Here is a 13,985-nt window from a genome sequence, read left to right as displayed (position 1 = left end):
AGTAGGCCTGCAGAGTCAAAAATTTCCGCTCCGTGTTTGAGCTCAGGCTGACTTTCAGTTGACTTGCCCAAGATCACACTGCCAACCAAGTTGGAGATTTGCACCAAAATACCTGCCGCCTGTGCCCTGGGCCCCAGTCGGAACGGTGGCCCTAAAAGTACTTTCTAGCCTCCTTTCCCGCAACCTTCTTTGCGTTTGTCAAATTATTCGTTTGGAGCCAGCGCCTGACTTCTTGCAGATGTTAAGAGTCACGAGTATGAACTTGTGCAAAGGGAGAAGAGGAAGAGGCCTGAGGGATAGTAAAGGGGTTAAGGCTCTTGCCTTGCACGTGGTGAACCTAGATTCCATTTCCCTAAGCACCCCATATGGTCGTCTGAGCCCATCAGAGGTGATCCCTGAGCACAGAGTCCGGAGTAAGCCCTGAACATCATTACTGGGTGCAGTCCAGATAGAAAGTATGTCTACTGAGGTTAAAGTGTATCAGTTGTGTTTCTTTTGGTGTTGTGTTCCAGAGAGAAGTAATTATCAAACCATACCTCAAAGCCCTTCCTTTCAGAACTTCCTGGCATTTAAAAAAAGAAGACTGTGAGAATTCAGATAATTCACAAATACTGTATCACAGGTACCTGGTGTACAGAAAGCAGTCAGTAAATGTTGGACATAAAAAAATTTATTTAAGGCACAATACCCCATGCTAAACTCGCTTCTGTTGTTGTTGTTGTTGTTGTTTTTGCTTTTTGGGCCACACCTGGAGATGCACAGGGGTTACTCCTGGCTCTGCACTCAGGAGTTACTCCTGGCGTTGCTCAGGGGACCATATGGGATGCTGGGAATTGAATCTAGGCAAACGCCCTACCGGCTGTGCTATCTCTCCAGCCCCTAAACTCGCTTTTCTTCAAAGAAATGATTCGAAGATTATCTTTGGTTTGGAGGGTGGTTATTTTTGGGGGGATAGGGTGTGGGCCATAGACTCCCATGCTTATGGGTTACTTCTGGCTCTGCACTCAGAATTTACTCCTGGCAGTACTCTGGGTACCTTATGGGATGCCAGGATCAAACTTGGGTCGACCAAATGCCCAACCTGCCATCGCTGTGGCCTCAAGAAATTATTTTTCTCAATTTTTTATCCTGCCTGCTAAGTGGTGTCCAGGGACTTCTGGCTTGGGGGCTCTGTGCTTAGTCACTTCCTGCAGTGCTCTGATGACCATGCCATGCTAGGGATCCAACCTGGGGCTCTGCCATGCAATGTATGTGCTATAGCCCAGAGATCTGCAACCCCTGCTCTAAGGACCAGTGCCAGTCAGCATCTATGGGAAGGTTGAAAACCACTAATCTACTACTTTGGTTCTAACTGCCAATATCTGAACCTGCATGCAGAATGAATGTTGGTCTGCAGGTATGAAAGGTTTAGGAACACTGCCCTAGTGTTTTGAGTTGTTCCCAGACCAGGAGGAATGCTTTTGTTTGTTTGTTTGTTTGTTTTGGTTTTTGCGCAACACCCAGGTCTTACTACTGGCTCTGTGCTCAGGGATCAGTCCTGGCAGGGGGTGATCTTATGGAATGTTGGGGATCAAACACCCTATATGGTTGGCTATGTACAAGGCGAAACATCTTTCCTGCTGTACTATCCCTCTGGCCTCAGGAATGCTCTTGGAGGGGTTCAGGGATTGAATCCTGGGTTGGCCTTGTACAAGGGAAAGCCCTGTCTCTCACACCCCCCCCCCCCCCACCACCCCCCGGAAGTACTTTTTGTCTGAGTAAAATGATTTCATTTCTGCTTTCAGGCTCATTTACCCATTTCACATACCTGTAATATTCAAAGAGTAAATTTGTGAACACAGATATGTTGTAATCAGAATTCCTTGGTTTAAAAGTCACAAACGTGTGTATCAAGGTTTTATTGAAAAACTAAAGAAGTGAGAAAAGTACTAACAATTGGGCCATGCTTGTGGAGGGAGGTCTCAATAGTCAGAGCCCCATGGACAAACAATTCTTCCTCCTCATCCTCTTTCTCTTCTTTTCCTTCTTCTCTGTTTGCTGTGTCGGTAGTGGGTGGGGGATTGGATTGGCAATCCCACTAGATCTTTATGAACTGCAGGAGGGGCCGTTTCCCAAAAGAAGGAGGGCTAAGAGAAGCATGGTTGGGCAGACAAAACTAATGATTGTTGAAGACCCAGGGAGTGACCAAGGCCTCATATGCGCAAGGCCTCATATTCACTGCAGAGCCACATCCCAGCTCTCCAGAGATTGCTTATGAGAGGTATAGAGTATCTATAGAGGGTTTCCATAAACCATGCACCCTAGTACGTAATTTATGTGGACTGTAGTATTTAGTCCTTATACTTTTGGGACAACATAAGCATCTAGAGGTAAAATAATTTGTTTAGTGTTACAAAGTTAGGTGTGACACAAGAACAAAAGCAACCGGTGCTGGCGCGGATGTGGCGAGAAAGGGACCCTCCTTCACTGCTGGTGGGAATGCCGGCTGGTCCAACCCTTTTGGAAAACAGTATGGACGATTCTCAAAAAATTAGAATTTGATCTCCCATTTGATCCAGCTATAGCACTCCTGGGAATATATCTCAGAGAGGCAAAAAGGTATAGTCGAAGTGACATCTGCAATTGTTTGTTCATTGCAGCACTCTTTACAATAGCCAGAATCTGGAAAAAACCTGAGTGCCCGAAAACAGATGACTGGTTAAAGAAACTTTGGTACATTTACACAATGGAGTACTATGTAGCTGTTAGAAAAGATGAAGTTATGAAATTTACATACAAGTGGTACTACATGGAAAGTATCATGTTAAGCGAAATGAGTCAGAAAGAGCGGGATAGACACAGAAAGATTGCATTCATCTGGGGAACATAAAGCAACAAAACGTGAGACTAACACCCAGGAATGGCTGAGATTAGTACCAGGAATTTTGCTCCATGACTTGAAGGCCAGCCACACGTGCTAGGTGAAAAGGAAGCTCAGATAGAGAAGAGAGCACCAAATAAAGGGTGTTGTGAGGACCCTCCCAGGGTGGGAGAAGCATGCTAAAAGTAGTCTATAGACCAAACATGATTGCCACTCAATGCCTCTCTTGCAAAACACAGTACCCAAAAGAAGAGAGAGAGAACAAGGGGGAATGCCCTGCCACAGAGGGAAGGTGGGACGGGGGGATGGGGGGTGGGAGGGATGCTGGGACCCGTGGTGGTAGAGGATGGGCACTGGTGGAGGGATGGGTACTTGATCATTGTATAACTGAAACCCAAGCACAAAAATTTGTAAGTCTATAACTGTACCTCATGGTGTTTCACTAATAAAAAAATTTTAAAAAATAAAACAAAGTTAGGTGTGACAAAGTTGAGTGGGTTTCCTTATCTTCTCATCTTCTTGTTCCTTTGAATTTTTTCTCATCTTTGTGCCACTTTTTGTTTGTTCCTAGGGAGGGTCCGCCAGTTTTGCTGTATGTGTTGGTCGTTCCTTGAAGGATCTCTGCGTTAAGGATTAAAGCAGCAGTTTTTGCTGAAAATGGACCGTTTAAGCTCCTTTAGCAGTAAGTACTGAAACCAAATCCAAGGTGAAATAGTAATAGCAAAAGAAGAAGTTGAGCACAGAAGAAAAATATGCTTACTTGGAGTTAAATACGGCTCTGTGAATCTAAAGAAATTGGATTATCAATTCAGATCAAAGTAAAGAAATAGGAATAGCAATTCAGAACAAAGTTCTTACTCACTGACTGTCCACTGAACACATGAAAAAATATGTTATCCTGGTTTTATAGGAAAACTTAAGTTTGGGTGGGCAAGGCGTGGTATGATTAACCTATAATTAGGCTTTAAAATGCAGTTCTTTAAAATTGTTTTCTCCTATTTTGGGGCTTCACCCAGTCATACTCAGGGATTATTTCTGGCTTTATGTTCAGGGATCACTCCTGGCAGCCAGCCAGGTGCAAGGTAAGTGTCTTGTTTGTTGTACTCTCTCCTGTACTATAATTTCTTGTTTTATTTATTTATTGGTTTTTGGACCACACCAGGTGGTGCTCAGGCGTTACTCCTGGCTCTGTACTCAGGGATCACTCCTGGTGGGGGACCATATGGGATGCAGGAGATCGAACCTGTGCCAGCTGCATGCCAGGCAAGCGCCCTCCCTGCTGTACTATTACCCTGGCCTCAATTTATTACTTTTTTAAATTTGTTTTTTATTTATTTGCTTTTTGGGTCTCACCCAGCAATGCTCAGGTGTTACTCCTGGCTTTGCACTCAGGAATTACTCCTGGCAGTGCTTGGGGGACCATATGGGATGGCGGAGATTGAACCTGGGTCGGCCGCATACAAGGCAAACGCCCTACCCGCTGTGCTATCGCTCCGGCCCCAATTTATTATTTTTAAAAGAACAGCATTCCTATCCCCTTTGATGACTTTTACGGACCCCCTCCCCTTCCCTTCCTTGTTGATGGTATTGCAGTCACATGGGCTGCCCACACTGTGTCGTGGTGCTTGCCTGCAGCTGCCCATGAAGTTGTGCCACTTGCTGTGGGTCACGCTCCTTCAGCTGTAGTTTTAGCTGAGGCTCATGTGAATGTCATGGTGCTCACCAAGGGTTCCTCTAGGGCCCACACCTGTCTGCCAGAAGTTGCTCTTGGTTGCTCTCTTTGGGCATGGCATTTGATTATTTATTTATTTATTTATTTTTGCAAAGTTGTGGGGCTTGCCAGGGGTTATACCCCTATTTTTAGTGCTCGTACACCCCTGGATGCGGTATGGTTGAAAATTGTCGGTGACAATGGGGATTGCAGACAGCAGAACTGCCAGGATCATGCTGAGCACATATGTGACATTGATGGGTTGAGCCCGTGACCATACACTTGCAGACAGGCTCTTCAAAACCCCTGCACCCAGAAGCTCCAGCAGATCAGTTCTTCGGAACCAAGAGCATTTTATATGCCTTGGTGAAAAGTAGTGCCAGGGCCGGGATAGAGAAATGCCATCTTTTGGGTGCATTTGGGGACCACTTTTTGTTAAGTTTGGAAACTTCTAATCAAATCAACGCAATGCTTACATATGTGTATTCCCATGTCTCTACGTTGTTGTTTATTTTTGGGGCGTACCAGGCAATTTTCAGGGGTTACTCCTGGCTCTGCATGCAAGAATTACGCCTGGTGGTGCTGGAGAAACCATATGGGATACTGGGCAGCTAACCCAGTTTGGATGCGTGCAAGGCGAGCTCCTTACCCATTGTACTATCTCTTCAGCCCGTCTTTTTTTTTTTTTCCTTACAAAAGCATGGCCTCTCATTGATACTTCAATTTATCTTGACAGACTTTGTTAATGCGCTACACTTCTTTTCGCATGTCCTTTTCTCAGTGAGAACCCTGAGCATTCACTCTTTTGCTTAGCCTATTTTGGCTTTGGTTATGGTTTGGCTTAGGGACTGCTCCTGGCTCAGTGCTCAGCTATTGCTCCTGGGGTACTCAAGGGACTGGGGATTGTTGAACCTGAGCTTCTACATGCAAAGCGCCCTGTCTGGCACATTGAGCTGTCTCCTCAGCCTTGCTGAGCCGTTTGATTTATCTTTTTTCTCTAAAGGGGTTTTTGAGCCATACTTAGTTGGGTTCAAGAACTACTCCTGGTTCAGTGCTCAGTGACAGTGCTTGGGGGTCCCTAACCAGTGCCAGGGATTGAACCCAGGGTGGTTGCGTGCAGGGCAAGGGTTCTGCCTAATTGTACTATTTCTCTGACCCTTTGCTGAGTATTTTAATACACCCAAAATATCTTGGAATGGCTTCACAGATGCCAGTATGTCAACAATCTGGATGTCATTCTTCCTTGCATCACCCTAATCTGAACATACATTGTTAAATAATTTACTTGATACTTTTTCCACCTGTCCCCTAAAATGTGAAATACCATTTCATTCTGCTTTCGGTTTTCCCACCTAATATTTATTGATTTTATTTTGTAAATTGTAGAACATAAAATGCTTCCAAAGAAGTATCTGGAGAATTACCACTCCTCTTGTGCTTTTTGTTTTTTTGTTGTTGTTGTTGTTGTTGTTGTTGTTATTTTTTGGACCATACCTGGCACTTGGCATTGCTCTGGGCTTACATCTGGCTCTGTGTTCAGGGGTCACTCCTGGTTCAGCTTGGGAGACCAAGTGGGCTGCTGGCGATTGAATCCAGGTTAGCTGGATATGAGGCAAGTACCCTACCTGCTGTACTATCTCTCCAGCCCTCCTCCCCCAAAAATTGTTTTAAGCTTTTGAATTTTTTGTTAATTTGATGGATTAGAATTTATATCTCAGTACAGATTTCTCTTCATTGTGAGTAAAACTGAATGCCTTTTATTTGTTAAGGGCCAGTTTTACCTCTTTTTGCTAATTATCTCTTTGTCTTTTGCAATAGGATTTTTGGTTTCATTTTACTCCCTATATATATTTTTTTAGCATTGGGGTCACACTTGGCTGTGTTTGGGGTTCATAGGAGCTGTTCTCAGTATGGTTCAGTGCTTGACCACTCCAGGCCTAGGTCCTTAGGGAACCATGAAATTTGGCCCTTTGAGCCGTCTCAGCACCCCTCGATTAATTTTAGATTATTTCATTATAGATTAGAAAGATTCGCTCTTTATCTATGATATGTCTACAGACCTTCTCTTCTGGATCATCTTCCTTTTCACTTTGCTTATAGTATATTTTGCCAAGAAAGAAGTTTTTTTGTTTGTGGTTTTGGGACCATACCTGGCTCAGCGCTTGGGGGTTCGCTCTAGCAGTGCTTTGAGGGGCCATGCGGTGCTGGGGTCATTCCGAGACCTCCCACAGGTAAACCCTGTGCTCCAGTCATCTGAGCTGTCATTCCTGGCCTAAGAAGTTTTTTGATTTGCTTTGATCATACAAATATATTAAGCTTTTACCACCTCTAAATTGGAATGACTGTTACAAATAATGATGGCTCTGGAAATGGGACTCAGCAGGAAAGTGCATGCCTGAGACCTGGGGTACACGTGCAGCATGTCAAAAACAAAAAGTCTGGCTTGTTCTCTCAAGCCCATGTGTGCGTTCTCTTGCACGCGCTCTCTTTCTCTTTCTCACACTGTCTGTCTGTCTGTCTCTCTCTCTCTTTTGCTCTCTTTGTCTCCTGTGTCCCTGTCTTTCTGTCTGTCTCTCTTGCTCTCTCTATCTCTTGTGTCTTCCTGTCTCTCTCTGTCTTTTTTTTTCTCTCTCTCCCTCCCTTCCTCTCACATTTCTCTAAATTCATTTCAGTAAGAACTATTTTGCTTCACCCCCAGCAAAGCTAAATAAAATTAAAAGTTTACGGCTGCAGAGATAGTACAGTAGGCAGAGTGCTTGGCTTGGCATGTGCCTGGCCTGGGTTTGCTCCCCAGCACCATGTTCCCGAAGCCCCACCAGGTGTGATCCCTGAGCAAAGAGCCAGGAGTAAGCTCTGAGCACAGTCAGGTGTGACCTTCCAAAAAAATAAAGATAGGGGAAATCATCTTTAAAAAATAATAATAAAAGTTTATGGCTGGAGAGATAGTACAGCAGGCAGGGCACTTGGCTTGCACACAGCCTTCCCTGGTTCAGTCCCCAGTGTCCCATATGGTCCCACAAAATTGGCTGGGAGTGGTTTCTGAGTGCAGAACAAGCAGTAAGCCCTGAGCAGTGCCTCTGTGTCCCCAAAACAACAACAACAACAATAATAATAAAGTCCAAAATCAATTCTTTGTTCTTATATCACAATAAAATTTTAAACTGCTTTATGAATGACAGTTTGACTATATTTACAAAAACCTCAAAAAAACGGCCAACAATCTTCTTTACACACAACAGTTTTAGAAGAGATCTATCCTAAGGAACAAAATGTACAAAGAAGGAGCTGTAGCAATAGTTCAAAGGATAAAGCGCTTGCCTTGCATGTGGCCAACCTGAATTTGATCCCTGGCTTCCCATATAGTCCCCCATGCACCGCCAAGAGTAATTTCTGGGTGCAGAGCCAGGAGTAACCTCTGAACATTGCTGGGAGTGGCCACTGCCCCTGTCCCCAGGGTGGGGGGGACGGTTGATCCAAGATTCTTTGAAATAGTGAATAATCAAATATTGGCACTAGACAAAAATGTACACCAGTGGAGAAATGGTTAGTTGTTCCCAGACTCATGAGACCCATTGATTTCTGTTTAAAGCCCCCTGCTTCTTTTTGTAATGAAATAACATACAGCATATGACATCTACACCCATGATTTCAAAGAAAATTAATGCTTAGCTGTGACATTAAGAATAAATAAAAAGCAATAATGAAATAATGTAATTTATAATAATATATATCTCAGTGTGTTTAATATGATTATAGTAGAAGACATAATGACATAAGGAGTCAGATGTTTGCATTCATATGTTGAATCATTGTGCATCTTACAGCTCTGAGTGCAGAATGATTCAGGTGTGTTATATTGATGACTCAGAAATACCACAAGCTTGAATAACTCCTACTAAAGTTCCAAACACAACAAGGTAGCATATACTGGAAGTCCAGGTAATTGTCTTCCTGGAAAATTTGGTGCCTATTAAAACAATAAAATGTTTTGCTGTAGGCACTGAAGCTGTAGTTCTGTGGTAGAGCAAACACTTATCTCACACGTATCAAGTCCTGGGTTTGATTCCTGTTTCCCCACCAAAAAAATGTTTTGGGTTTTTTGTTTGTTTGGCCTTAGAGGTGATATAGAATTGGGTTCTAAGAATGTGATTATGAACAGATTTTTCATTTACTTGAATGCCTGGTAGGACACCCACCAGTGCTCAAGGGTTACTTCTAGCTCTGCGCTCAGGGATCATGCCTGGCAGGCTCAGGGACGTAAGGGACGCAGGGACTCCATCCCAGGTCAGGCCTCTAGTTGTTGTTTATGCAGGGAATGAATGTATGGTGGGTATCTTGGTCCTGGGCCCCACCCAGAAAATTATAACCCTCCCTAGTCATGGTAGCAACAGAAAAGGCACCTCAGATTTTCAAAATGCCTTCCTAGGGGGCAGCTGGAATAGTTAGGTAATTATTACAGTATTTTATTATGTATTCATTAAAAGAATAATGAACATCTTTATATATTATCATTAAAGATAGCCAAGTGGAAAAAAGAGGCTACAGAATATCATGTATCCCATTTGACAACCTGAACATCGAAATAAAGAATGATTTAAAACTGGAGTCTAGAAGGATAGGACAGAGGGTAGAGCGCTTGCCTTGCATGCAGCTGACCTGGATGTGATCCCCAGCATCATTTATGGTCCTTGAGCTCTGCCAGGAGTGATCTCTGAGCTTTGCCAGGAACGGCTCAAAAACAAAACGAAAAAACTAAAAAAAAGAATAACTTAAAGTTTTTACTTTTCTTGTTTAAAAATTTCCTTTAATTTTTTTGGTGACGAAAGGTGGTTTTTACTGAAACTTATTTTGAAAGATATGAGGGGAGAGAGAGGGAGAAGCACATGTTTGAGAGAGCAAAGGGTTCTCCAGAGCGGAAATAAGCAAGCAAAGACACATGGAGACAAACAAGCAAGACACATATTCAGAGAAGAACATGGGCTTGAAGAGCATGGGCTAGAAGAGACCCTTGTTTACAAATTGCTTTTAATTATTCCTGATGTAAGGATTTAGTAACTCTGGTAAAGTGATGATCTGTCGAGCAGTTAAGGAGGAAAAAGCTTAAATTGTTAGAATGTGAGAAAGATGGTAATTTGCTACACTTCATCTTGTAGCATGTAATATAAAGCATTTTATTGTTCTTCCAAGTCAAAATTGAAACAGAAGTGAGGCAGTTGTTACATGTATTTATTTGGGAGGGGCACACCCATTGGCTTTAAACCCGGTTGGTGACAGACAAGGGAAATGCACAAACCCCTGTATCATCTCTCAGGCCCTTAAGTTTGATCCTGTTGCCAGAAGGATCCCATTTCTTTTAGTCTTCATTTAGAAACAAATAAAGGAGTAATATGGCTCAAAGTGCAGAGAGATGCCTTGTAGAGTGTTTATTGAGCTTCAGGAGAATGCTTGTACCCCAGTGGGGAGAAATCCTGCTCCAGGCCAGAGAAATTTACATCCTCCTTGGCCTTTGATTCCTCATACCCCTGGGCGAAGTCACAGAACTCTAGAGCAGCTCTGCTAGGGTTCCCCAACTCTCAAAAATTAGAGGCAACTGAGGACACATATAACTACTATTTTTGGGGGAGGGGGGTCTCACCCAGCGATGCACAGGGGTTACTCCTGGCTCTGCACTCAGGAATTACCCCTGGCAGTGCTCAGGGGACCATATGGAATGCTGGAAATCGAACCCGGGTCGGCCGTGTGCAAGGCAAATGCCCTACCCACTGTGCTATTGCTCCAGCCACATAACTACATTTTTATGACTTCAGAGAGTTTGGATTATACTCTGGCTGTCTTGTAGAGGCAATGCTGGCCTTGGACTAGAAGAAGGTCTAGGTTGTGTGTGGTTCCATAGGAAGAGAAGAGGAACTTTGCCTGGGTTTAAATGCCAACTCAGGCAGGAAGTTGTATGTTCCAGAACATATGTATATTCCCTCCCCCCACACCCCCTCCCCGCCAAGGGGGATGACAAAAACTGGCAGTATACTCAGGGATTACTCCTGGTGATGCCTCGGAGAACATATGGCATGCTGGGGATTGAATCCACATTGGCCACATCTAAGGCAAACACCCTTCCCTCTGTGCTATCTCTTGGACCCCATCCAGAACAAATTTACTGGAAATTTTCCCATTCTAATCAAGCCTTTATTATGAAAATTTCAAACTTAGAGGAAAGTTGAAAAGTCTAGTGATTGCTTGTTGCCCATTACCTAGATTCAGTAACCATTAACATTTTGTCAAGTTTGCTTTTCTATAACTGCCTGTATATTGCATAGGTTTTCCATCCATTTTTCCACTCCCCTGAATATGGTATATATTGGTATATGGTGGGTCAAAACAATATGCTAGATTGCAGAGGATATGAAAATTACTATTAGGAAACTTACAACTAGTCCTTGTGTTTGTAATTATCTCTTTTAAGTAGACGGGGACCCTGTTTCAAGAGGGTTTGAAGAGATAGTAGAGCAGTTAGGACACTTGCCTTTCACACGTCTGACCCCAGTTCAATCTGCAGCACCCCATGTGTTTCCCCAAGCCCCACCAGGAGTGATCTCTGAGCACAGTCAGTAGTAAGCCCTAAGCACCACCGGGTGTGACCCAAAAACACACACAAAAAGAAAAACTACTGGGGGCTGGAGTGATAGCAAAGCGGGTAGGGCCTTTGCCTTGCACGCGGCCAGCCCGGGTTCGATTCCCAGCATCCCATATGGTCCCCTGAGCGAGCACCGCCAGGAGTAATACCTGAGTGCATGAACCAGAAGTAACCCCTGTGCATTGTTGTGTGTGACCCAAAAAGCAAAAAAAACCCTACTTGTTTAAAGAGTCCAGAAGTTAGCCCAGGAGGCACGACCATGCTAGCATTTCTGAGACCCTGAATTTATTTTATTTTTATTTTTATTTATTGTAATATCCGGTGATGTTCAGGGGTTACTGCTGGCTCTACATTCAAGAATTACCCCTGGCAGTGCTTGGGGGACCATATGGGATGCCAGGATGGAACCTGGGTTGGCCACATGCAAGGCACACCCTACCAGCTGTACTATCGCTCATTTCCCAGAGACCTTGCATTTATTCGATCCCCTGCATCGTGCATTCCAAGGTGTTCTAGTGACGCCCAAGCAACACGGTATAGAGCCATTAGAGGCGCCTTCCACTGGCCCAGCAAGCCTGGGAGGGGCCCTGGTTCTTCTTTGCCCCATAGCGTGGGTGGGTGTGGCCGCACGAAGGGAGAAAAGAAAAAGCCTTTGGAAATAGTGAGTATCCCAAAGGAATACAGCTGCCCTAAATTAAAAAGCAATGTAATTTTTGTTTACTTGGAATGAGCTCATCTGGCCTCCACAGTTTTCAGCCCAGCTCACAGCTCACTGGTGTGGTCATTGGCAGATTTTCTGCCTTCTTGCAGTTGAGATAATGACTTGTTTTGAAGCTGCTATATTTTTCTTTTTGTTCCAGATGATCCCTCTGATAAGCCACCCTGCCGAGGCTGCTCCTCCTACCTCATGGAGCCTTATATCAAGTGCGCTGAATGTGGGCCACCTCCTTTTTTCCTCTGCTTGCAGGTAAGTCACACGGGAGAGGCCTGCCTCTCCTTGCCCGAGTAGTCAATTCAGAGATGACTATCAGAAGGTGGCCTTTAGAAGGACCATACTTCATTAAGTCGGCTTCTGCAGACAGCCTCCCATTACCTGTTTTACTAGTGAGAAGTGGAGGAGCAAAGCAAATGGATGGGACAGACTGCTGAATATTGCACATCACTGTGTCAGCCTCACGTTTAACACCGCTGGAAGATTCTTGCCAGTAGAGTTAGAGTTTGGGGAATGTGGGAAACAGAAGCGGGGTTTGCTTTCTTTTGATAGCACCTATGGGGTGGCTTATGGTCTCCGTGAGGAGTGAACTTTGGGCAGGTGGAAATAAGGGACAAAAATCATTTTGCGGGAGATGATGGTAATAAGTGCCAACACTATGCCAAGCACTCCTTTGAGAACTTACATGAACCAACCATCCCTAAATCCTATGAAGAATGATTATTACCTGCATTTTATAGAAGCAGCTCAGACAGAGAGGTGAGGATATTTGCCTGACTTCACACAGATGCCATGTTATAGGATCCCGCATGCTGTTATAAGAAGTGTCCTGATTTTAGAGAAGTCAAAATGTAAAAATGGCAGATAGGAGTTGTCATGTATCTTGTTTATCATCATGAAGTCCATCCTCATTTTAGAGTTGGAAAATATGAAATTATATGTGTTTTAGAATAGGGGATGGATGGAGCCAGGATCCATTCTAATTAAGGCAGACTGATTGCAGGGCCCAGGCTCTTAGGAATGGAAAAATTGCTGTCTAGTGAAAAGCCTTTTAGATTTTTGTTCTCTGTGAGGGCTGCTAAAAAGCTGTGATCATGAATATACCAGCCTATGTCAACTACATGATGAAACAAAGTCTCAACATATTCCTACTATTTGAAAAACATTCATTGGACCTTTCACTAATGACACCTCTTCCCCCACCCCAAAGGAAAACATACAGACAGACACACACACACACACACACAAACACACACACACACACCTGCCCCCCAAGCCAGCAAGAAGAGGCCGAGTGGTAAATAATGAATAATGAATAAATGAATGAATGAAGACACATCCCAAGAGTAAAATGTCTCCAAATTATTTTCTGTCCTTTAAGAAAGCAGTGCAAAAAAACTTTTGGGTGACTTAATTTTCTTTTCTTTTGCAGTGTTTCACTCGAGGATTTGAGTACAAGAAACATCAAAGTGACCACACTTATGAAATAATGGTAATGATGAAGTTTTTCCGAGGGAAATTCCCTTCATTTCCTGACTGCACTAGAAATTAGTTTTTTCCTCTTCACCTCCAGATAGCTCTTTCCTCCTCCTCTGGTTTCATCGATCATTACCCAATCCCTCTTATAGGATCTCGATGCACCAGTGTTCTGGAGCCCCCAGGGCTACCGCCAGCAGTACTCAGCGTGGCCTGGGGTGCTGAGGAGCAAACGCAGGGCCTTGTATATGAGCATGTGCTCTGCTCCTTTTAACTGTCTCCTGAACTGAACCTGCTAAGGGTTCTGGGGTTTTACAGATCTGCTGAAACATTCAAGTTCAAAAATCTTTTTGTATTTTCTTACTTTGGACAAACTGGCAGGCTACTGAATGTAACCTGCCCACACGGCAGAGTCTGGCAAACTCCCTGTGGCGTACCCAGTATACCAAATACCAGTAACAATGATGGGTCTCATTCTCCTAACCCTGAAAGAGCTTTGAATATGGCACTTTTTAAAAAATCTCAGGGCTAGGACGAAGGAGACGTTACTGGGGCCTGTTCAAGGCAATCGACAAACAACAGGTCGTGATCGTGA

General features: G+C 43.9%; 1 protein-coding gene across 1 annotated transcript in view; it reads left to right on the top strand.

The window, feature by feature from the left end:
* TADA2A (transcriptional adaptor 2A) overlaps positions 1-13,985 on the top strand; it is a 64,386-nt gene that overhangs the window by 368 nt on the left and 50,033 nt on the right. The window contains exons 2-4 of the mRNA XM_056126987.1: positions 3,432-3,542; positions 12,063-12,169; positions 13,347-13,406. Coding sequence (XP_055982962.1) covers positions 3,518-3,542; positions 12,063-12,169; positions 13,347-13,406 — 192 coding nt within the window. The 5' untranslated portion in view covers positions 3,432-3,517. The remainder of the gene's footprint in view (positions 1-3,431; positions 3,543-12,062; positions 12,170-13,346; positions 13,407-13,985) is intronic.

The sequence above is a fragment of the Sorex fumeus genome, unplaced genomic scaffold (assembly GCF_029834395.1).
Source record: "Sorex fumeus unplaced genomic scaffold, SorFum_2.1 ptg000063l, whole genome shotgun sequence".
NCBI lineage: Eukaryota > Metazoa > Chordata > Mammalia > Eulipotyphla > Soricidae > Sorex > Sorex fumeus.
The sequence above is the reverse complement of the archived record's forward strand: the minus strand, read 5'-3'. Positions and strand labels throughout refer to the sequence as shown.